Source organism: Crinia signifera, chromosome 9, assembly GCF_055691185.1.
Source record: "Crinia signifera chromosome 9, ASM5569118v1, whole genome shotgun sequence".
Classification (NCBI taxonomy): domain Eukaryota; kingdom Metazoa; phylum Chordata; class Amphibia; order Anura; family Myobatrachidae; genus Crinia; species Crinia signifera.
Window position 1 is genome coordinate 131,763,781 of NC_139225.1, and position 22,417 is coordinate 131,786,197.

The 22,417-nt window shown below is 46.9% G+C and overlaps 1 protein-coding gene across 2 annotated transcripts; it reads right to left on the bottom strand.

Moving 5' to 3' along the window:
* Window positions 1-236: 236 nt before the first annotated feature.
* On the bottom strand, window positions 237-17,339 carry LOC146036056 (uncharacterized). 2 transcript variants are annotated; one of them, XM_083159826.1, is made up of 5 exons: window positions 17,204-17,339; window positions 3,671-3,929; window positions 2,409-2,442; window positions 1,384-1,504; window positions 237-1,309 (listed from the first exon to the last, which is right to left on the bottom strand). In XM_083159826.1, exons 1-5 carry the CDS (start codon window positions 17,244-17,246, stop codon window positions 1,014-1,016), a joined length of 753 nt encoding a protein of 250 aa, XP_083015952.1. In that variant the 5' UTR covers window positions 17,247-17,339; the 3' UTR covers window positions 237-1,013. The 2 variants fall into 2 exon arrangements, with proteins under 2 accessions (XP_083015952.1, XP_083015951.1); XM_083159825.1 differs by lacking the exon at window positions 17,204-17,339 and adding an exon at window positions 6,070-6,305.
* Window positions 17,340-22,417: the final 5,078 nt, after the last annotated feature.

Sequence of the window (22,417 nt, forward strand, 5' to 3'; positions counted from 1 at the left end):
AACCCTATCGACCTTAGCCATGTCAACCTTCATTGGTCGACCCAATGTATGTCGATCCCTTATGGGTTTGACCTAATGACTGTATACCATGACAGACTCCCTGTAACTATAACACATTTATACAAATGCAGAAACATTTTTAGAATTATTGTGAAGAATCCAAGGTTACTGTCGGTTAGTAGTATTTGTGGATTTCAGTGCCGCCCCCAATAGACCATTACACCAGTACACACATATTCCGTATAAAATTCAGTTTATTAAGCAATCTGTCAAATTAAAACCAGATGCTGCAAGTTTCAAGAGAATTATTTCCCTCCCGAGTTTAGAACTCCCCAATCTAACACATAGAAATATGGAAATAAGGAGCTTATAACACGGGGTATTATTCACTTTGCCCCACAATGGCTAAATGACAACAAAAAAGAACAAAATGTGTCACTATACCTTATACTATGACACAAGTGAGGTAATACACAAGAGAGGTCTAAAGGTGCATACACACTGCACAATTTGTTTGACCAATTTCGTTGAAAGACATTAATGACCAATTTCCCTTGAACCCAGTGTCCTGGACAAAAGATGTTGACGAAAGACGAAAGATCTAGCTACAGTTTATAGGATCCTTTTGAAAGATATCCAAATTGAGCTGCATGCACAGTTCACAAACAATCTTGATGAACAACATCATCATTCGTCATTCGTCAAATTCACACTGAAAGATATTTTGACCAATTTAATTCAGAATGGCTTAAATGAACGAAATTGGTCAAAAAAATTTACAGTGTGTATGCACCTTAAGACTACATACAGTAGATGGTGAGCAGTGTTATATACAGTAATAGGTGGTAATGATTGATGAGCATTTTCAGTGGTTAGACATGTCTGGTAGTGTCCAATGCCCCTTGACAAAGAAGGGTACAGTACCTGATACTCATAGTAATGTTTTGTGGGATTGAATGATTAGGAGGTCACAGCAGTCTTACGTTAGGACATCAACACACAGCAAAAGATTTTTAGAAGGCAAATCCACCAAAATCTAATCCATTAAAATCTTGGTCCATGCCTTCAAAATCCACGTCATACTGGCAGCCCTCTACATCGGCCGAGGGGTGGTAACCTAGCTCTCGAAAATCCGGTGGTGCAGTATCAGTGGAGCGAGCACCATGACTGGAGGTGACCATGTAACCCAGGGTTGGACCTGCAGCGGCTCCTCCCATGAGCACACATGCCGTCTTCACCCCCCAGTGCAGCTGGGAACCATGGCGGAGGCAATGAGGCGGACACTTTTCCTTACAATGAGCTGCTCTGCCTGTAGGAAACAGAATAAATTAATGATGGCTGTGATGCAGGGAGGAGACTCCCAGCTGAGGAGGTATCACCCACCTTCCTTGCCATGAGACTTGTCCTTGGTGTGACTGGAAACATCACTCCAGCAGCACCTTCGGATGGGTGACAGAGTGTGAACTCTACAGTTGGTTGGCGAAAGTGGTGGCTGTGATAGGCTCTGAAGGTGATGGAAAGAGATTTATGTCATATACAGAGATGCAGATAGTCTACTAGAGCACTACAACAATAGCATTGCCATGTGCAACCCATGGTGACCTCTTGGTCACCTAACTTCATGTGATCATTAACTTTGCCTGTTTTATCCATTCTCACGCTGACGCAGGGTTGGCACTACAATGGGCGTTAATGACTATAAATAAAAGCATGCAACCAGTGCGAGCTCCAGAGGAAGGTCTGCAGCACAGCTCAAACTTCAAACAGGGGAGCCACACCCACTGCCAGTGAGTCAGTTTGGAATGGCAGTTGGTGGCAGTAGGCGAGGCTCCCCTATTTGAAGTTTGAACTGGACTGAAGCACACCCCTTCCCCCCTTGAGCCATCACTGCATGCAGCGCATTTAAGGAGTTGTTCATCTGCAGGTACAGGCAAACTCATAGTTGCCTACCCCTGCATTCCGGAGGAGACTCCCTAAAATAGCAGCAATCTCCCTCTCTACCTCATTAGTCTAGCCATCTCCCTCATTTCACCTAACCCACATTACACAATTACATTTTTTGGGGAAAAAAGGAATGAGAGATAGATACAGTTACAGTCATCAGAGTGTACTTACACCAGTCCTCTAGTAGGTGCTAATATATCCCTACACAAGTCACACTATTCTACTTCTGCTTTAAGGGAAATGTGAACTTTGTTTATGACGAATTATACTTGATAGACAAGTCCTGGTCCCCTTACTGTCCCATAAGAGTTGTGTGTTTGCGGTGTGGGACTTTCAGGTTTGTGACCCGATAGTCATTCTGCGCATGGGCAGTATGACCGCATTCTGGAGCAAATGAGAAAAGTGGCCAAACCTTCAAAAAGGCCATTTTCAGAGATTTCAATGCTGAATGTGCTTTCACTGACCTCTTTCACTTTCCGTAGGATATTTATCCATTTGCTGCAATAAAATAGAAAAACAAAAATAAAACATCACATGTCTCTGTCTCTGTAGATCTTGTCTGGCTTGGATATTATTGTCAGAACTGACAATTTAATGTGTATCCTATTTTGACCCTAAAAGCGAGCACCTTTGTACAAATTTTTAATTCCCCCAGGGTGCTGAGTAACAGGCAGGGGACGTTCTGAAGGGCCCGCCCGAAGTTTCATGGACATGCCCACAAAAATGGTGGGCGCACCCATGGGCGGGCCAGTCAGAACACAAACTTGCCCCCATGCACGGGGCCGGCGGCTGACCACTATCATTAACAATATCGGCAGTGCTGCATATCGTACAGTGCGTACGGACCTTAAGCGCTATAGGGATTGCTACACGTGTTTAACAGTTTGCCGGAAAACCCTCAAAACTCTATATACTGGCAATGCCGGGAATCTCTCAGTCCTGAGTTTGGAGCAGTATTCAAGATGCAAAGTCCACCATAGTACCGATTCAGACTTGCTCGCTGTGCTGCAAATTTGCAGTATGAGCAATTATCGGACAACTGCGCATATACACTGTACACTGTGCGCATGTGCAAACCATCCATACGAAGACAGCCGGCAAAGACTAGCCTTCGCTGGCAGCTCACAGGGTGACCCAGAAAACGCAGGAGTTCCCTGGCCGATGGGAGAGTGGGCTGCTGATATCATGAGCGGCCTCCTTCTCCCCGCGGCCTTCGCTGTGCTGAGTAAGGTGAGACGAACAGGTGGGAATCCATTCGATGGTGAGTGATTCCCAATGGATTTCCCTGTGTGCATGGCTGCAAACACATTCGCAGCCATGCACATGGGCAGGATTTCACTTTTGTGAGACGTGTTCCTGATCACCGGGCTCCTAACACTCGCAGCCCAGCAAGCAGGTCTGAATCGGGCCTTTGTGTGAACCAATGAGGGTGCTAGGTGGGCAAGAAGAAAAGTTCTGCATACCCATATGTTTAGAACTTGTTTTAATACTATAATTGCTCCAAGTCCTTACAAACTCAGTACTGCAACAACTGAACGTTTTTATCACCCCCCCCCCTCCCCCCAATATGACTTAAGCATCTTATATTAGAGGGAGTAGGACTGTACACTTGTGTTGCTGCATCTTGTACCCAAGTTTTATTTTTTGTCTGATTAAAAAGAAAAACATACAGTATACCCTGTACAAATATCTGCGTTCTGTATGAAGAAGGATATGAGACATTTACCTGCACTCCTGGGAATCTGGGGCCAACAGCATCAGTGTCCTCCCATCACTCAGAGAGAGTCCAAGACAACTGCTCCTCTGGATCCCCACAGGCAGCTTGGGCATGTCCCCCACCTCAGTGCCCTCTAGTATCGCCTGGCACCGAGTGAGTAGAGGGATCTCTAGTTCTGCAGAAGAGTCTGGGTCACGAGACAGGAGAAGGCTACCTTCATGGGTGAGCTGTAGGTATCGTTCCTTCCATTGCTTGAAGAGGAACCCACCTGGGCAAAGATAGAAAGAGAAAGAAGCATTGTATGTTTACTGGGGCATCTTCATTAGACACTAGGGTTTCAAATGATCGTTTCGTCCTGGAGGCCACAGGTATAAGTCATGTTGCCAAGCAGATCAGAATTAGGCCCCTAATCTGGAAGGAGGATCACATATCATAAGATGTGCGCAGAAGTATGTGATCCTTAGCAATTCAAATGCAGGAGTAGGTACATACCACCTTCTGGTTGCATGCCACCCTGCCTGCATACCACCTCCTGCCTACATACCACCTCCTGCCTGCATATCACCTCCTGCCTGCAAAGCAGCCCCTGCCTGCATACCACCTCCTGCCTGCATACCACCTCCTCACTGCGTACGAGCCCCTGCCTGCATACCACCTCCTGCCTGCCTACCACCCCCTCCCTGCATACCACCTCCTCACTGCGTACGAGCCCCTGTCTACGTACCACCTCCTCACTGCGTACGAGCCCCTGTCTGCGTACCACCTTCTGGCTGCATACCACCTTCTGGCCGTGTACCACATCCTGCCTGCATACCACACCTGCCTGCATACCACCCTCTACCTGTGTACCACCCTACCTGCGTACCACCCCCTGCCTGCATAACAACCCCTTCCCGCTTACCACCCCCTCCCTGCATATCACACCCTGCCTGCATATCAACCCCCTGCCTGCATACCACGTCCTGTCTGCATACCACCCCTTACCTGCATACCACCTCCTCCCTGCATACCACCTCTTGCCTGCATACCACCTCCCGTCTGCATACCACCCCCTGAATGCATACCACCTCCTGCCTGCATACTGACCCTGACCTGCATACCAAACTTTGCCTGCATATTAATTCATGCCTACATACTGACCCTGACCTGCATACCACCTCCTGCCTGCATACCAACCACCTCCTGTCTGTATACCACCTCCTGTCTGTATACCACCCCTGACCTGCATACCACCTCCTGCCTGCATACCAACCACTCCCTGCAGACCACCTCCTGTCTGTATACCACCCCCTGACCTGCTTACCACCTCCTGCCTGCATACCAACCACTCCCTGCAGACCACCTCCTGCCTGCATACCAACCACTCCCTGCAGACCACCTCCTACCTGCATACCAACCACTCCCTGCAGACCACCTCCTGTCTGTATACTACCCCCTGCCTGCATACCACCCCCTGTCTGCATACCTCCCACCTGTGTTCGTACTACCCCCTGCCTGCATACTTCCCCCTGCCGGCGTACCACCCCCTGCCTGCATACGACCTCCTGCCTGCAGACCACCTCCTGTCTGTATACCACCCCCTAACTGCATACCACCCCCTGATTGCATACCTCCCACCTGTGTTCGTACTACCCCCTGCCTGGATACTCCCCCCTGCCTGCGTACCACCCCCTGCCTGCATACCACCTCCTGCCTGCATACCAACCCCTGCCTGCAGACCACCTCCTGTCTGTATACCACCCCCTAACTGCATTCCACCCCCTGCCTGCATACCTCCCACTTGTGTTCGTACCTGCCTGCATACCTCTCCCTGCCTGCGTCCCACCCCCTGCCTCCATACCTCCCCCTGCCTGCATTCCACTCCCCACCTGCACACCACCCGCTGCCTGCATACCACCTCCCGCCTGCATACCATTCTCTCTGTTGGCTCATACGACTGTATTATAGTGACTTTATATGAATGTCAAATACGCTGTTATTCGTCCATTTCTGTGCAGGAACAATCTTGTTCATTAAATCTTACATCCCCTAATCTGCAGCAGCAGCAGCATGCTTGTGTATCTGTCTGTAAATATCTCTTTCTACATCACCCAGTTTATTTCTCTATCACCACATCTTTTTCTGATTCTAAATCCGATGTGCTCTGTGGATTACACAATATTCCCAGAGCTCAGGAGCAGTTCCTATGGATTTAAAACACAATTATATCTGTAGCAGTGACACTAATCTTCCACAGGACACACAATCTACCCAGGCACTGACTAGAAGCTGGAGGCGATACAAGATTACATGGCATGTACCGTAACAGAGGCCACACTTAGCAATCATTATAATTCACGTGCACCTGGTACAATATATAACCTTTGATATATTCATTATAAACACATAGCTACAGAGGCGTCACTCACCTCTCGGATACTTGTGCGGCAGGAGGACTCTATACTGCATATGTTCTGAAGGCATGCAACGGAAAAATTGGGGGGCGTGGCTTCCCAACCCGATACACCGTCCCAGAGATGTGGGCTGTCCCAGTGACTGTAGGCTACATCACCTGCTACTGTACAATGATAGAAGCTTGGTGCTGCGGGTGACACTGCATACCTTAACGCTACTTTACATTACATACAATATAAGGGGGCATAGGTGCCGATTTATGTTTTTGCTGGTGGGTGCTCAAGCCAAAAATATAGAGGAGTGGCTTCATGGAGAAGGGGTGTGTCCACAAAATAATACCAATTTATATTACGTAGCACAGTTGTCTCCAATATTCAAATTACGGCAACAGAGTTGCACATACAGTACATAAATGCCCCCACAGTGCAGGTACACAAATGCCCCCATGGTGCAGGTACATAAATGCCCCCACAGTGCAGGTACATAAATGCCGCCACAGTGCAGGTACTCCGCGGACAGAATACACTCTTCCCGGCATACTGTTTCCCAGGTGGCGGGACTCGGGCCCGTGGGTGCTCATCAATTTACGTGGGTGCTCGGGCCCTTGAGCACCCACAGAATCGGCACCTATGTAAGGGGGGATGCACGAACATCCACCGCTCCACCTCGCCGCACATCACTGCCGGCTACTGCATCGATAATAATCGCATATGCACTAAGATATGCGATTATTATAACAAAGGGCAGCTCTGCTTTACAGCATCCGGCCCTATATATGGGTATAGATCATTGGATAGACAGACATTAGGTTCACAAGCATTAGGTCGACCACTGAAAGTCAACATGCACAGGGCCGTAACTAGGGGGGGGGGGCTGGGGGGTCACGCGCACTGGGTGCTGGAGGGGGGGGGGGGGCGCTGTGAGGTCCGGGGACAGGCAGCGGGGTTCCGGGGACTGGTGTAGCCGCTGTAGCGGCAGCTTACTTTGACTCCGTACGTCTCCTGCTAGCGCGGCCGTGGGAAGCGCTGATGACTTTGAAAAGACTTGCCGGACACTGATTGGCTGAATTCAGCCAATCAGCGTTTGGCAAGTCTTTTCAGTCATCAGCACTTCCCGCCGCCACCCTAGTAGGAGACGGATGGAGTCAAGCTGCCGCTACAGCGGCTACACCATTCTTGTCTCACATGCTGCGGTGTGAAAGGAGGCTGAGCGAGGAAGCCCGGAGAGCGAAGCTGGAAGCAGGCGGCTGCACAGACCGCGATCAGCCACAGCCAGCTGTCCGCCGCCGCCCCACGTGACCCAGCCCGGCCATTCACAGCAGGACGCACATGGCTGATTTGGACGGCGGGTCACTGGTGACAGCAGTGGCACGGGATGAGGAGGAGAAGGGCAGCAGCCGGGGCAGTGAGAGGACTGTGCAGCAGCCGTGGCGGTGAGAGGACTGTGCGGGGAGGGGGGGGTCTCTGGCGCCAGGGGCAAGGCGGTCATTTGGTCCCCCCCCCCGTCAGGGGAAGGGGGGGCACCAAATGACTGCCTTGCCCCGGGCGCCAGAAACCCTAGTTTTGTCCCTGACATGCATGACGGTCGACAGGGTTATTAGGTCGACACAAGCATTAGGTCGACAATGGGGAAGGTCAACAGTCAAAAGGTTGACTTTTTTTTTTATACAAGAACAAAGGCAAAGACTGCCTTATCTGTGTGTAATGTACGTGTAGGTGCCTGGCTTGTGGCCTTGTGTACCACATGTGTCTCCTCATACAACACTAGCAGACTCTTAGGTCAACACTTTGCAGTAGAGATAACAGTGTCCATGGGAAAGCCTTGCGGAGCATTTAAAGTCACTGCTCAAGTACGGTTAAAGCTTTACCGAAAGGATAAGACAAACAAAGGGGCTCATTGTATATTTGCAGTTTAATCTACAAAAACACACATTTTAAGGAGTAACCGCAAATATTTAGTATCATTGCAATGTACGAAGGAGGGATTGTAGCAGATACTGTATCTCTATGCTTGCCCAACCTCCTTAAAACGGCCAGGAAGTTCCCAAAAATCTTGTGCCCGACAATCTCCACAACCCCCCTACCTCGTGGGGGGATCTGCAGGGACAAGATGACCCAATACATGCTGAATCATGTCATCATAATCACGCCTTACTAGATCGCTTAGAAAATGCCCCAACATCACTCTGTGGCCCTTGTTCTGGTTCACTCGCAATGGCAAATTCCTTCTAAAATGGACAAAACCATGTGCACTGCAGGTGGGGCAGACGTAACTTGTGCAGAGTGTAACTTGTGCAGAGAGAATTAGATTTGGGTGGGGTTTTACTTCAAAGGGAGATCCATATTGCAGTGTAAAAATAAAGCAGTCAGTATTTTCCCTGCACAGAAACAAAATACCTCACCCAAATCTAAATCTCTCTGCACATGTTACATCTGCCCCCCCCCCCCGCCTCTGCAGTTCATATGGTTTTGTCCATTTGAGAAGGAATTTGCCTTTGCGAGTGAACCAGAATAAGGGCCTGTGTGTAGGGACATAGCGTTGTGATCTAGCATTACTCATGTGCTACGTGTGTAACCCCCGTTGGGTTTTTTTTTAGACTCAAGTGCACAATGTATTAAACTGTAGTTGCCACATTCTTGCCCATTCCTCTAGACTCCCTAGATCTTCCTTCGTTTGTGTCACCCCTTATTGAGTGTGTATCCTGTTGATTATGTCATCTACAAAAAGGCATACGTTCCCTTCAATGCCGTTGACCATGTCTCCTTTGTCTCCTCCCCTTTAGTGACTCTAACACTGTTTGCCTGCACTCACCCATCCTGGTCAGTTGAACCTCCAATCCAGACTTCGACCTGTGCGATAAATTAATGTAGAATGTCACGTTGAAAGATATTATATACTGCACATAATATCTATTGAATTGCATGACCGATCACATGTGGTTTTAATGCGATTGGCAGCAGGCGCATGGGTGGCGCGTTAGGGGAGTGGGTGGCAAGAGCGCTGGCTGCGGTGTATCGCTGGCGGTGGTGTAGTGCAGCGCTATGCAGGAGCGCTGGTGGGTGGCGGAGGTGACATTATTTGGAAAAACTATTTAAAACACTGGCCTGCCCTGATTAGCTGAGAGAGAGCTCTCTCAGCCAATCAGCGGCTGCCTGAATGTGAGGCCTGTGATTGGCTGGGAACTCGCCATCCTCCAGCGCTCCTGCACAGCGCTGCGCTACACAGACGCCTGTCGCCAGCGGTCTTCCAGTACCCGATATGGCATCGCAGATGGAATGCAACATCAGGTGCTCGAAAAAAGTACTTTGGGTACCATAAGATGCGATCGGATGCAATGTGGTCGGCATAGGTCGGCAAGTATGCTTCAGCGTCTTGCCATGCCATTATTCCTGACTTTTGTTCTACCCAGTCAATGGTATTAATATTTGGCTATTATGCTATTTACACATTGTGTGGTATATTTGGGTACATTGTTACTGTTTTCTATCTGTACCTTATGTTGCACTGCTAACACATTGTGGTGCCTTATAAATAAAAGCTTATTGTAATAGGAAATTCCCAAATATGCATTAGGTGTCTGTAGTCTATACTTGCTGATTTTATATTTCTGTCCTCCTGGAGGAGACCCCAGGGAAGAGAGACATCTGGCAAATTTGGGGCAAGTGCAGAATACATCAGTATACCCTGTCCCCAGCAAAAAAAAAAAAATAGCTGCAAATCACGTTCTGTGGGGAGGGGTTAAAGCAACACGATTTGTGTATTTTTAGAACCTTCAACTTCACCAGAGCTGCCATTCATAGCTATATAGTATCTTGCCCACTGCTCTGTTATACTGAAGACCCACCCAAACCAGTACTTGTGTCTTCCCATCATAAAATATGTGGACAAACAGAAGCAAAAACTGTCTCTCACCACATTCCTAACCGTAAGGATGACATATAAACACAATTTACTTAATTTAATATTTTAATTTGACATTTCTCAATAAGGAACTTTTAGCCTAGGGGTGCTGTGAAAAATATTCTGATACACTAGGGTGCCGTGCTCCTCCCAACTGCCCCCTACCCCCCCCCCCAGTCCACCCATTGGACACTTCCATCAGAGGGGGAATCTCTGGCTATGGAATCCCCAACAGTCGGGATCCCGACTGAGAGGGGCTATTCTCCCTCGTGGGGATCCATGACCCCCATAGAGGGGGAATCAAACCTGTGGCGAGTGCGGGGAGCCACCAAGCCTGTAAGGGGCTTCTCTGTGCTCGCTCCCCTGTTGGAGTACCATCAGTCGGGATTCTAGGACTGTCGGAGCCACATACCCCAGCGAGGGACAGCGGGACAGTCTCCAAGTAGCGGATGGGAAGTATGGTATGTGAGTATGCTGTATGTTTGGTCACAGAACTATCATACATATCAGTGAGCACTTAAGGCTGCCCTGTTCTTGTGCAATAGATTGTGAAATAGATTAGTCTGAAAAATATAATTACACTGAACTCCATCATCCCACAGACCGTTGTCACACCGCCTCTGAATTTAGGCATGCAAACAACACACCCCTCCCCTCCCATTACAACTCATGCCCAGTCAGACTCAAGACTGTACCGACTGAAATAAATAAGACACAACATTGGGCTTAATTCATACACAACTCTATGAAACTACCAATGTAAGCAAGTGAAGCTGCCACCCAGGAATGAGCAACTGCAATTGTGTACACATTTGTGGCCTATATGCAAAAACAGGGAACAAAAGGGTACTTGTTTCCTAGCACGGCGCCCACTAAGCTATTTGCTTAGTGGGCTATTCTGCGTAGTGAAATTGCATCGCATCGCATGGGCCATTTTGGGGCCATGCGATGTGCGATGCGATTTTCCTATGTAATGTATTCACTGCTCTGCCGCAAAATTGCATGCGATCACATGCGAATTTTTAATCGCATGCGATCGCATGTGAATTTATAGGGTGTGTGATGCCATGATATTAGGTATACAATAATATGATTGTATGTCCCAAAAATGAGTTTAACTCACTATCCACGCCACCCCGAAGCGTGGCGAGCGGCGGCGGAATGCGTATTCCGACTTTTTGTTACCCCACTATCAATGTCGGCGTGGAGTTAATTCTATCTCAGCGAGCCCTGCGAGGGGACACGGAATACATGTAAAGTAATCTGCGTCCGCTCGCCACGCTCCGGGCTCCGTGGCTAGCTGCGCTCGCCACACTATATGAAATCAACTCCACGCCAGCGTGGATAGTAGGATAATGAAAAAGTCGGAGGACGCGTTCCTCCGCCCCTCGCTTCAGGGTGGCGTGGATAGTGGGGGGGTGCGTTAAATCTATTTTTGGGACATACAATCATATTATTGTATACCTAATGTCATGGCATCGCACACCATATAAAATCACATGTGATCGCATGCGATTTTGTGGGACATGCGATGCGATTTAGTGGTGTACAATGAGTAAAAAAAATTTGCTGGTGGCTCTCGCAGTCAGACCTAGAGCAAGCGCATTGCAGAAAATATGCATGCGCAGTACTAAAAAACATCGGACAGCGGCCAAATTTGGACCTCTGTGAACAGATCTGAATTGGCCACATTGTGCGCTGTTGTGTACACTAGGTAAGGTCGTCATAACGACTCTGATGGACAGAGTAATGCACTCACGCCCCTACCTAGCTTTCCAAGCTTTGGGCTTACTAAAGGTAATAGATGGTGTCGTGGACAGAGGAGGGTGCAGTAAACACGGGAGGGTGGGGTACGTCCTCGCCAAAAATCCTTATGCAGCGGTTAAGTAGCGGCTAACGTAACTGGCGTAGCGGTGGCCGCAAAGATGAGGAAGTACTCAGTATCCACCCCTCCCGCATTCTGCCCACTTTCAGCAAAGGAGGCGGAACCTAATGATATGCCAATAAATCTGTACTTTTAACCTTCTCATATAAGACTCATTTTCATTTACTCACTCAGTTAGCCAGATTGTCTTGTGTATTTCGCCTGGTAAAATGATAAAGTGGTGATAACGCATCAGCCACTCAGCTGTGTTTGAAAAATTAGTTGTTGGTGCATTATCACCTTCCACTTTATCACCAGCCAATCAACTCTTAACTGTCATTTTTCAAAACAGCTGATTGTCTGACAAGTAACCACCTTCCACATTATCACTGCTTTATCACCACTTTATCACTGCACCAGGCTTAATACATCTGCTCTTAGTACCAAATACATTTTTCATTTTTCAGATGTTAGTTGCAAGAAATGTTTAAAGATTAATTTAATAGCGCATAAATTAAGTAGTTTTAAAGATCAAGCCACCTGGATATCATCCAGCATAATCAAGCTTAGAGTATAGGAAATAATTATACTGTACCAGAGTACTCTGGGTTCATAAAACCATACCTCCCAACAGTCCCTATTTTAGCGGGACAGTCCCGATTATTAGAGCCTGTCCCACCTGCGGGCGTCAGTGTCCCGCGGTGAGGGGGGCTGTTGGGAGTACCCCCTGTCGGCTGCTAAGCAGCGGGGAATAGACGCTGTGCGCATGCGCACAGCGTCTATTCCCGTAGCCAGGAGGCTGCGGGCATGGCTAGAGGCTCACAGAGCCTCTGGGTCATGCCCCATCGCGGCAAATGGCCACGCCCCCGAAATTAGGCCACGCCCCGGAAATTTCGGCAGTGCAGTGTCCCGGGTCCGGCAGTGTCCCGGGTCCGGCGCTCACAAAGTTGGGAGGTATGATAAAACGGTACTTATGTAATATCTGGGCTCCCGTTTTTCTTATGAGACCGCGTCCCCTCGCGGGGCTCGCTGCGCTCGCCACGCTTCGGGCGCGGTGGCTCGCTGCGCTCGCCACACTATATAAAATCAACTCCATGCGTAGTTGGATAGTAGGGGTATGAAAAAATGGGGTGCATTTAACATGGGAGCCCAGATAATACATAAGTACCGATAAAACTGATCTGTCTAGTGATATCATTTATATATCAGAGGGTATTCAATGTAGTCAGTTTTTTCCGTCTAAAAAAAAGGACTTTCCTATTGCAGCAGTTTTTGGACAGTTTTAGTAATGTTTCGCCTATGCAGTTACACTTTATTCTAAAGCTAAACATGACTAAAAAACTGTTGAATAAGGCCACAATTTTGACAAAAACACATAGCAAGTAATTCGCTGTGTGAGCTCCAGGCTTACTCACTGATGCTAAGCGAGTGACATTGAGACTCCTAACTGACCCCCTCCCCCCCCACACACATATGGGACACTACTGTCCACGAATGGGATGTGGGGCAGTCCCAGGAAAATTGGACAGTTGGGAGGTATGGGTTTTCTGAACAAGGTAAAGTATACAGTAAGGCAACATTTTCTGTTTCTTTCCGAGACTCACAAAGGAGACATGATCTAATATTTTTCCGTCATTAGTGCAAAACCAGAACTCCACAGAGCTGCAATTAATCAAGGGAACAAAGTAGTAGTTAAAAACACATGTCATAGAGTTGTTGTGTAGTTTCATTCTATAAGTGATACAAGTAGATCTACAAATATAACATAGCTACATTACATACATAACATAGCTACATTACATACATAGTGGGGGTGATACTTTATATGAAAACCAGGCTATAACTATATGAAAATAGTATTGTAACCAACAGAAACATTTACAGTAACTATGGGCCTTATTCTAGTTCACTCTTTCTGACAAAATCCTTCTTAGATGGACAAAACCATGTGCACTGCAGGGGGGCAGATGTAACTTGTGCAGAGAATATTAGATTTGGGTGAGTTATTTTGTTTCTGTGCAGGGTAAATACTGGCTGTTTTATTTTTACACTGCAATATAGATCTCACTTTGAAGTAAAACCCCACCCAAATCTAATTCTCACTGCACAAGTAACATCTGCCCCACCTGCAGTGCACATGGTTTTGTCCATCTAAGAAGGATTTTGTTAGAAAGAGTGAACTAGAATAATGCCCTATGTTACGTACCTTAATTGTAAACTTTTCTAGATAATAACAGAGACATTGGGGATTACTCTGGTTCACTCCTTCTGGCAAATTTCTTCTCAAATGGACAAAACCATGTGCACTACAGGTGGGGTAGATGTAACTTGTGCAGAGAGAGTTAGATTTGGGTGGGGTTTTACTTCAAAGTGAGATCTATATTGCAATGTAAAAATAAAGCAGACACTATTTTCCCTGCACAGAAACAACTCACCTAAATCTAATTCTCTCTGCACATGTTACATTTTCCCCACCTGCAGTGCACATGGTTTTGTCCATTTAAGAAGGAATTTGCCATAAGTGGTGAACCAGAATAACCCACATGGTTTCTGTGGGTTACAGTACCTCTTTGTAGTAACTGGTGCACAAGCTTTCAGAAATGCCCTGTAATATACGTAACAATACATCTAAATGCCATGAAAAACACCATGATTAAAAAAGAAAGGTTAAAGCTAATTGTAACTTTTCCAAGACAAATCTTATCGGTATAATAACATCACAGAGGCATTTACGGTGCACACAAATGGTATCCGGTCCCTGGGTTGACATTGTCTAGGTCAACAATGACTAATGGTCGACAGTGAGTACGTCAACACCTAAAATGTTCGACATACCCTAGGTTGCAATGACAGAAGGTCGACACACACTAAAAGGTTGCCATGAACATGGCTGTCACTGAAAGAGTCGACACTGGTTTTTCATGTATTGGTTCATACATTACCATCCAAGTGGGCAAAGAGTGGGAATATAATAGTGTGCCGAGCGCAGCGAGCCGTGTGAGGGGACACGCTACACTTATACGGTATCTATGTCGACATATGTTCACATAGACAACAAAAAACTTGTGTCAACCTTTTCAGTGCCGGACATGTTCATGTTGACTCTCACTTTGTTTTGACCTTATGTTACTGTCAACCTAGAGTATGTCGACCATCCTTAGGTGTCGACCTAGTGGCTGTCAACCGTAAGTGTTTGAACCAGTGACTGTCGGCCTAGACATTGTTTATCATGTATACCATAACAAACAGAAATGGGGTGCACATGAACCCACATTTCCGACACCAGGTTGTAAGGTGCAAATATGGAGTGCATTCTAAAGGCTTTCCCTTCACACTCATTATAATTTAAAGGGTACTTGTTTCCTAGCACGGCCACAACGATCATGATCGTGGGCATCGTGAGGAAAAATCGGGGGCATCGCGGCCATCGCATGCACTAAAAAATCGGGTGCGATGGTCGCGACGCGATGCCCGCGATTTCCCCCATAGGGAACAATGTTAAATGGCTCAATTTAGCCGCGATGCCCCCGATTTCCCATAGGAAACAATGTTAAATGGCTCAATTTAGCCGCGATGCCCGCGATTTCCCCATAGGGAACAATGTTAAATGGCTCAATTTAGCCGCGATACCCCCGATTTCCCATAGGAAACAATGTTAAATGGCTCAATTTAGCCGCGATGCCCGCGATTTCCCCATAGGGAACAATGTTAAATGGCTCAATTTAGCCGCGATGCCCCCGATTTCCCATAGGAAACAATGTTAAATGGGTCAATTTACCCAAATCATCATAGGGAACAATGTTAAATGGGCCATAAACCCCCCAAAACACCCCTGAACAGTGAAATGTCCCCCCAAAAGTATTTTACGCCACCCCACGATCAACGCGAACCCGAAGCGTGGCGAGCGCAGCGAGCCCACGAGGGGCGGCGGTACGCGTCCTCCGACCTTTTCATACCCCCACTATCCACGTCGGCGTGGAGTTGAGAATAGAATAGTGTGGCGAGCGCAGCGAGCCCGAAGCGTGGCGAGGGGCCGCGGATACCTGTGAAGCCCGCGAAGGGACGCGTTTACCTGTGAAGGTATCCGCGTCCGCTCGCCACGCTTCTGGCTCAGTGGCTCGCTGCGCTCGCCACACTATTCTATTCTCAACTCCACGCCGACGTGGATAGTGGGGGTATGAAAAGGTCGGAGGACGCGTACTGCCGCCCCTCGCGGGCTCGCTGCGCTCGCCACGCTTCGGGTTTGCGTTGATCGTGGGGTGGCGTAAACTACTTTTGGGGGGACATTTCACTGTTCTGGGGTGTTTTGGGGGCTTTCTGGCCCATTTACCATTGTTCCCTATGATGATTTGGTGAAATTGAGGTATTTAACATTGTTCCCTATGAGAAATCGGGGGCATCGCGGGTACATTGAGCCATTTAACATTGTTTCCTATGGGGAAATCGTGTGCATCGCGTCTGGACCACTTAAGCCTTTTTTAGCCGCATACGACGTGACCGACGCGATTTTGACTTTTTTTCAATGCATTTCAATGGTAAAATCGTGGGCATCGCGTCGTATACCACTAAAAATGACACCCGATGCCCGCGATTGTGGCCGTGCTAGGAAACAAGTACCATTTAAAGTATTGTTTTACATTCTCTTATTAATTATTTATAGTGTGTATGTGTGTGTGTGTGTGTGTGTGTGTGTGTACACTGAGGGGGGTACTAAAAAAGGGTATGGTATAATTCCCTGACAGTCAGGAGTCCGCTACCTATTCTATTCTCCCTCTGGGGGTCGCTGACTCCCACAAGGGAAATTAGCCAGTGTAAATCGGGATTCCGACTGTCCAGTCCAGGGATACCATTAGAATCACGACTGTCGGTCACCCCTCTGGCACCCCTAAAAATATAATTACAATAAATACCATATTGATTGTCTATAAAATGTTATGTTGCAATTCATGATATTGTACAAGTGAGGAATAAATGTAAAAATATGTGTGATATAGATAGATAGATAGATAGATAGATAGATAGATAGATAGATAGATAGATAGATAGATGATAGATAGATAGATAGATAGATAGATAGATGATAGATAGATAGATAGATAGATAGATAGATAGATAGATAGATAGATAGATAGATAGATAGATAGATAGATAGATAGATAAGATATATTATGAGCATTATTAACACAAGTGCAATGAAACAAGTGCTGTATATTATGTCACTAGTGTTTCCCAGGATGAAGCGTGACATAGGATCACAACACCCAGATGTTTTGTTATGTAATACCTACGATACAGCTACACGCTAGTAAATCACACCCAGGTGTGCCTGATACGGCCCACACCCCACTATGATGCTGCCCAGCACCATCCACCACCCCACTCACCATATTTCTTCAAGTAGCCTTGGTGTATGGGGGACGAATCCATATTTGATCAGCTCTTCCATCAGAAACAGAGAAACAGATGGGATTGGGGGGTAGAGCAGGGAGGCAGGAATGTGACTGATCTCTTAATCCCACTCGCATCCTATCAGAAAATAAACACAGCACCCTCCTCACTGCCACAGGGACTCTCATGAAGACTGCATTCAGTACTTTATTCACCCCCAAAACACGGCATGGTCACTGGTAATAGTTTTCTCTACCCTTCAAACATATTGATTTGAGCCCTTAAACATATTATTGTCATTGACGCTCAGCGCTCTGGACTCATTAAATATGTCACTGTTGTTATTTTGCCCATTAAACTGTTATTCGGTACATTCTGAGCTTAAGAAGAAATGACCCATTGACTACTCTACTGTCACATTACACTGTCATCATAGGTGCGCTGACCCATTTCCTATCATCAGCTCACTCTGGGCCAGATTTACTAAGCTTGGTGAAGTGATAAAGTGTTTGGTTTTATCACTGGCCAATCAGCTCCCAGCTGTGAAGTTACAGGCTGGGTTTGAAAAATAACAGGTACTGTAGGAGCTGATTGGCCGGTGATAAAAAACACTTTATCACTTCACCGAGCTTAATAAATCTACCGCTCTGTAAGATGGGGCTTATTCATCAAAAATGTATTTATTAAGATTTTATAACAATTATTTAGGTACTTGTGTATTATCTGGGCGCCCGATTTTTTCATTGCATGCCACTACTTAAGACATGTGATGCGATTTTTCATTGTAAAGACCCGATTTTTAATTGTATAGTCACCCATGGGTGATTTCATACCCCCACTATCCAACTATGCATGGAGTTGATTTTATATAGTGTGGCGAACGCAGCGAGCCACCGAGCCCGAAGCGTGGCGAGCGCAGTGAGCTCCGCGAGGGGACGCGGATTACTTTACATGTATTCTGCGTTCGCTCGCCACGCTTCAGGCTCGCCACACTATATAAAATCAACTCCATGCGTAGTTGGATAGTGGGGGTATGAAATCACCCATGGGTGACTATACAGTTAAAAATCGGGTCTTTACAATGAAAAATTGCATTGCATGAATTGTATGCCACTATATTGCATGCGATGCGATGCAATGAGAAAATCGGGCGCCCAGATATTACACAAGTACCATTATTTATATGGTGGATAAATATTATACAGGACTCTACAGGGAATATTGTTTGTCATTTATGCCAGCCCCTTGCCTAGCAGAGCTTACAATCTGAACTCTCAACCATATGTACATTATTCTGAGCATCAGCCACATAGCCTACTTGTCGGTTTATTTGTTTATAGGAGGCACTGCCGGCCCCCTCTCCCCCCTCTGCCGCTGCTCTGGGAGATGGAGACTGATGACTGACCAGTTAAGCATGTCACTTTAGAACATAGTTGCTTACCCTCCTGCATTCTGCAGGAGACTCCCTGACATTACAGCAATCTCCCTCTTTCCCTCATTAGTCTAACAATCTCCCCCATGTCACCTAGCCCACATTACACTGTTACATCATAGTTACCTCCCTCCTGCATTCTGCAGGAGACTCCCTGACATAGCAGCAATCTCCCTCTCTCCCTCATTAGTCTAGCAATCTCCCTCATGTCACCTAGCCCACATTACACTGTAAAAAAAAATGTGGGGAAAAAAGGAATGAGCGATAGATACATTTACATTGAATCATCAGCGCCATTTCCCAGCACTTTACCAAGTATAGTAGCTCTTACTAACTGCTTTGGGCTCATCTACATTTGGATATAAGTCATTTTAAAAGATTCCTCTCAAATGTAGCAGTGCACACCCACGCTTCTAGGTGCCACGTTCACAATCTCTTTTGGTACTTGTGTATTATAGCGGCGCCCATCGCATACTGCACAATGTTGTACAATGTCATACAATTTTAAAATTGTATGACATTGTATATGGCATACAATGCCATACAATGCGATGCGATTAAAAATTGTATAAGCACCCTAATGGGTGCTTACAATGTTAAATGCACCCCCACGCCACCCCCCACTATAAACGTGAACCCGAAGCGTGGCGAGCAGCGGCGGTACGCGTCCTACGACCTTTTCATACCCCAACTATCCACGTCGGCGTGGAGTTGAGAATATAAAGTGTGGCGAGCGCAGCAAGCCACCAAGCCCGAAGCGTGGTGAGCGCAGCGAGCCCCGTGGGGAGACGCGGATACCTGTGAAGCCCGCGGATACCTGTGAAGGTATCCGCGTCTGCTCGCCACGCTTCGGGCTCGCTGCGCTCGCCACACTTTATATTCTCAACTCCACGCCTACGTGGATAGTGGAGGTATGAAAAGGTCTTAGGACGCGTACCGCCGCCCCTCGCAGGCTCGCTGCGCTCGCCATGCTTCGGGTTCACGTTTATAGTGGGGGGGTGGCGTGGGGGTGCATTTAACATTATAAGCACCCAATTTTTCATCGTATAGGGGGCAAAAATCGCGTCGCATCGCATCGCATGCCATCGGGTGTATGGCATGCGATGCAATTCGATAAAAACATCGTACGACCAACATCGGGGGCGCCGCTATAAAACACAAGTACCTCTCTTTTCACAATCTCTCCATATATGGAACTAGACATGCCCTTTGGGAGGAGCATGACACTCCCATTGGGTGGAGCATGACACGTCCCCCTCAATGGGGCACTTTGCAAAATCCTACTACCCACTATAATCTCCCTGAAACTAGTTTTCAAAAGTAGGCAAGTATGCTTTAGAAGTGACTGATACATGTCAGTAACTTTCTGAAACCGAGACAATTAAACACACTGCTGTCACTGTTATAATATAATCCTCTGCGGTATTTATCCATGTATCTTTTATAAGTACACTTTGGTCCTAGAAACTATTGATCCACTGAACATGCCACTCTCAGTAGCAGCCATAGACAGTAAATGGGGTTGCTTAATATTTGTGAGTGCCCCAAAACTGGGGATTTTCAGGAACATGTCCCACAAATATTAATTAATAAAAAGGCCCCATAGACAGTTAACATTTTAATGGGTCAGTCCTTTCGAGTGTGGATAAAAAGATCAACAGTATAAAGATAGAGAGTTACTAGGACAACACTAGATGATCACCAGTCAATAGCTCAACTTATAATTGCCTGCATTTTTTGTCACCAAGCCCCACCCCCATGACAGTCAAATCATACCTTCCAACATTGGAGGGTTGGAAATAGGGACACAGCTCCTGCCCAAAATTTTGGCGGCCATGGCACCCATTTTTGCCGCGGTGGGAGCCTGACTAGCGGCTCTGTAAACTGCTAGCCAGGCCCACGCACAGCGTCTATTCACCGGTGACAGTGAGGACTCCCAACTGCCCCCCCCCCCCCCATCACGGGACACTGCCAGTCCCGGGCAAGATGTGGAAACGCCCCAAACAAATGGGCCATTTGTGGTAATTCTCAGGTCTGCGGTTTGGGGGAAGGGCTAAAATGACGCATAATTAACGCAATTTGCATCATTTTAGCCCCACCACCTTGCCGCAGACCCACGAAATACAGCATACAGTATGTGCGGCGGAAAGGGGGGCTGCGGGTGCGATGCGGGAGACTTGCCCACATTCCGGGAGGGGGACCCGATTTTGGGAGCCTCCCGGCCATTACGGGAGGGTAGATAAATATGGGTCAACTGGGTCAAAAGGTCAATGCTTAAATTGTCATCATTGAATTAGGTTGACAGTTTTGAAGGTTAGCATGCAGTGGTCATCTCAGAAAAGGTTGATTTGACGCATGATTTTTCATCTGCTGTCTGACCCACCATAAGTGCCCCACCCTCCATGACATTAACTCCCCCTCCCCACATACACACACCAAGATATTGTGATGTGTCTATAGTACGAACTTTATGAATGACCAGAAAAGAGAATCCCAAGCAAAATGTGACAATGTTCGTTTTGAAATGTATACAATTAATACTTCTTCATATGTAGTTCACTTTGTGGCCACTAGATGGTGTAGTTCACTTTGTAGCCACTTGATGGTGAACAAAGATAAACTGAAAGATTTTCGAGTTTGGTAAGTACCTCTGGGTAATTCTGGTTCATTTGTTCTCTGACATTTTCACACCGGGGACCAATGTTGAGCCTCTATGCATGCATATATTAGCATATGTGCATGAATAGGGCTGCTGTGCGGACGCCTTTGACTACTTGCACAGTCACCAAGGCATTGATGCAGGGGGGTGGGATGGAAGCGGATAGGGGGCGCTCTCATGGGGACACCTATCGTTTCCTGGGCATACTGGGGAAGAGAGGGAGGGGCAGCTGACATTCTGCCTGCCAGGGAAGGGGGGGTGGGAGGCTGGCGTTATCAGACACCAATGGTGCAAATATAGGTTGGTCAAGACCATAGGTGCCGATTTATGTTTTTGCTGGTGGGTGCTCAAGCCAAAACTATAGGGGAGTGGCTTCATGGGGAAGGGGCGTGGCCACAAAATAATACCAATTTACATTACGCTGCACAGTTGTCTCCAATATTCAAATAAACCATATAGGCTACATCGAGGCTATTGACAAATAAGCAATTTACATGCGCCAAGAAAGCATGCAAGTGTGTCCGCAGTAAAATACTGTAAATAAATCAATACATAGACCTACACAGCTACCAAATATTATGCTTTGGGGATCATCTACAGTTGGATATAAGACATTTTAAAAGGTTCCTCTAAGATGTAGCAGTGCACACCAAGCTTCTAGGTGCCATGTTCACAATCTCTTTGCTCATTCTCACAATATGGAACTAGACACACCCTTTGAGTGGCGCATGACAAGCCCCCTCAGTGGAGCGCTGTATAAAATTGTACTACCAACTATAATCTCCCTGAAACTAGTTTTCAAAAGCAGGCAAGTATGAATTACATTCTTTTGGGGTTGAGTTGGATTGGCACAGGTATTGGACAGTGTATGAGATTTAGGTAATGACCAACATGTACGCCATTGCTCCATTGTATAAAACTTAACGGCAAAGGCTGATGGTTGGTGGTGCTCAAATGTTGAACTACAGAGAAAAAAAGTCTGGAGATGACTTAAGTGTGCCCCAAAAAACCTTGTCGGGTTCCCCTTAAGTCATCTCCAGAATTTTTTTCTCTAAAGTATGAATTACAGTAAGTTACTGCAGAAGGTCTTCACATCACATGCGGAGCCAGCACTGTGGA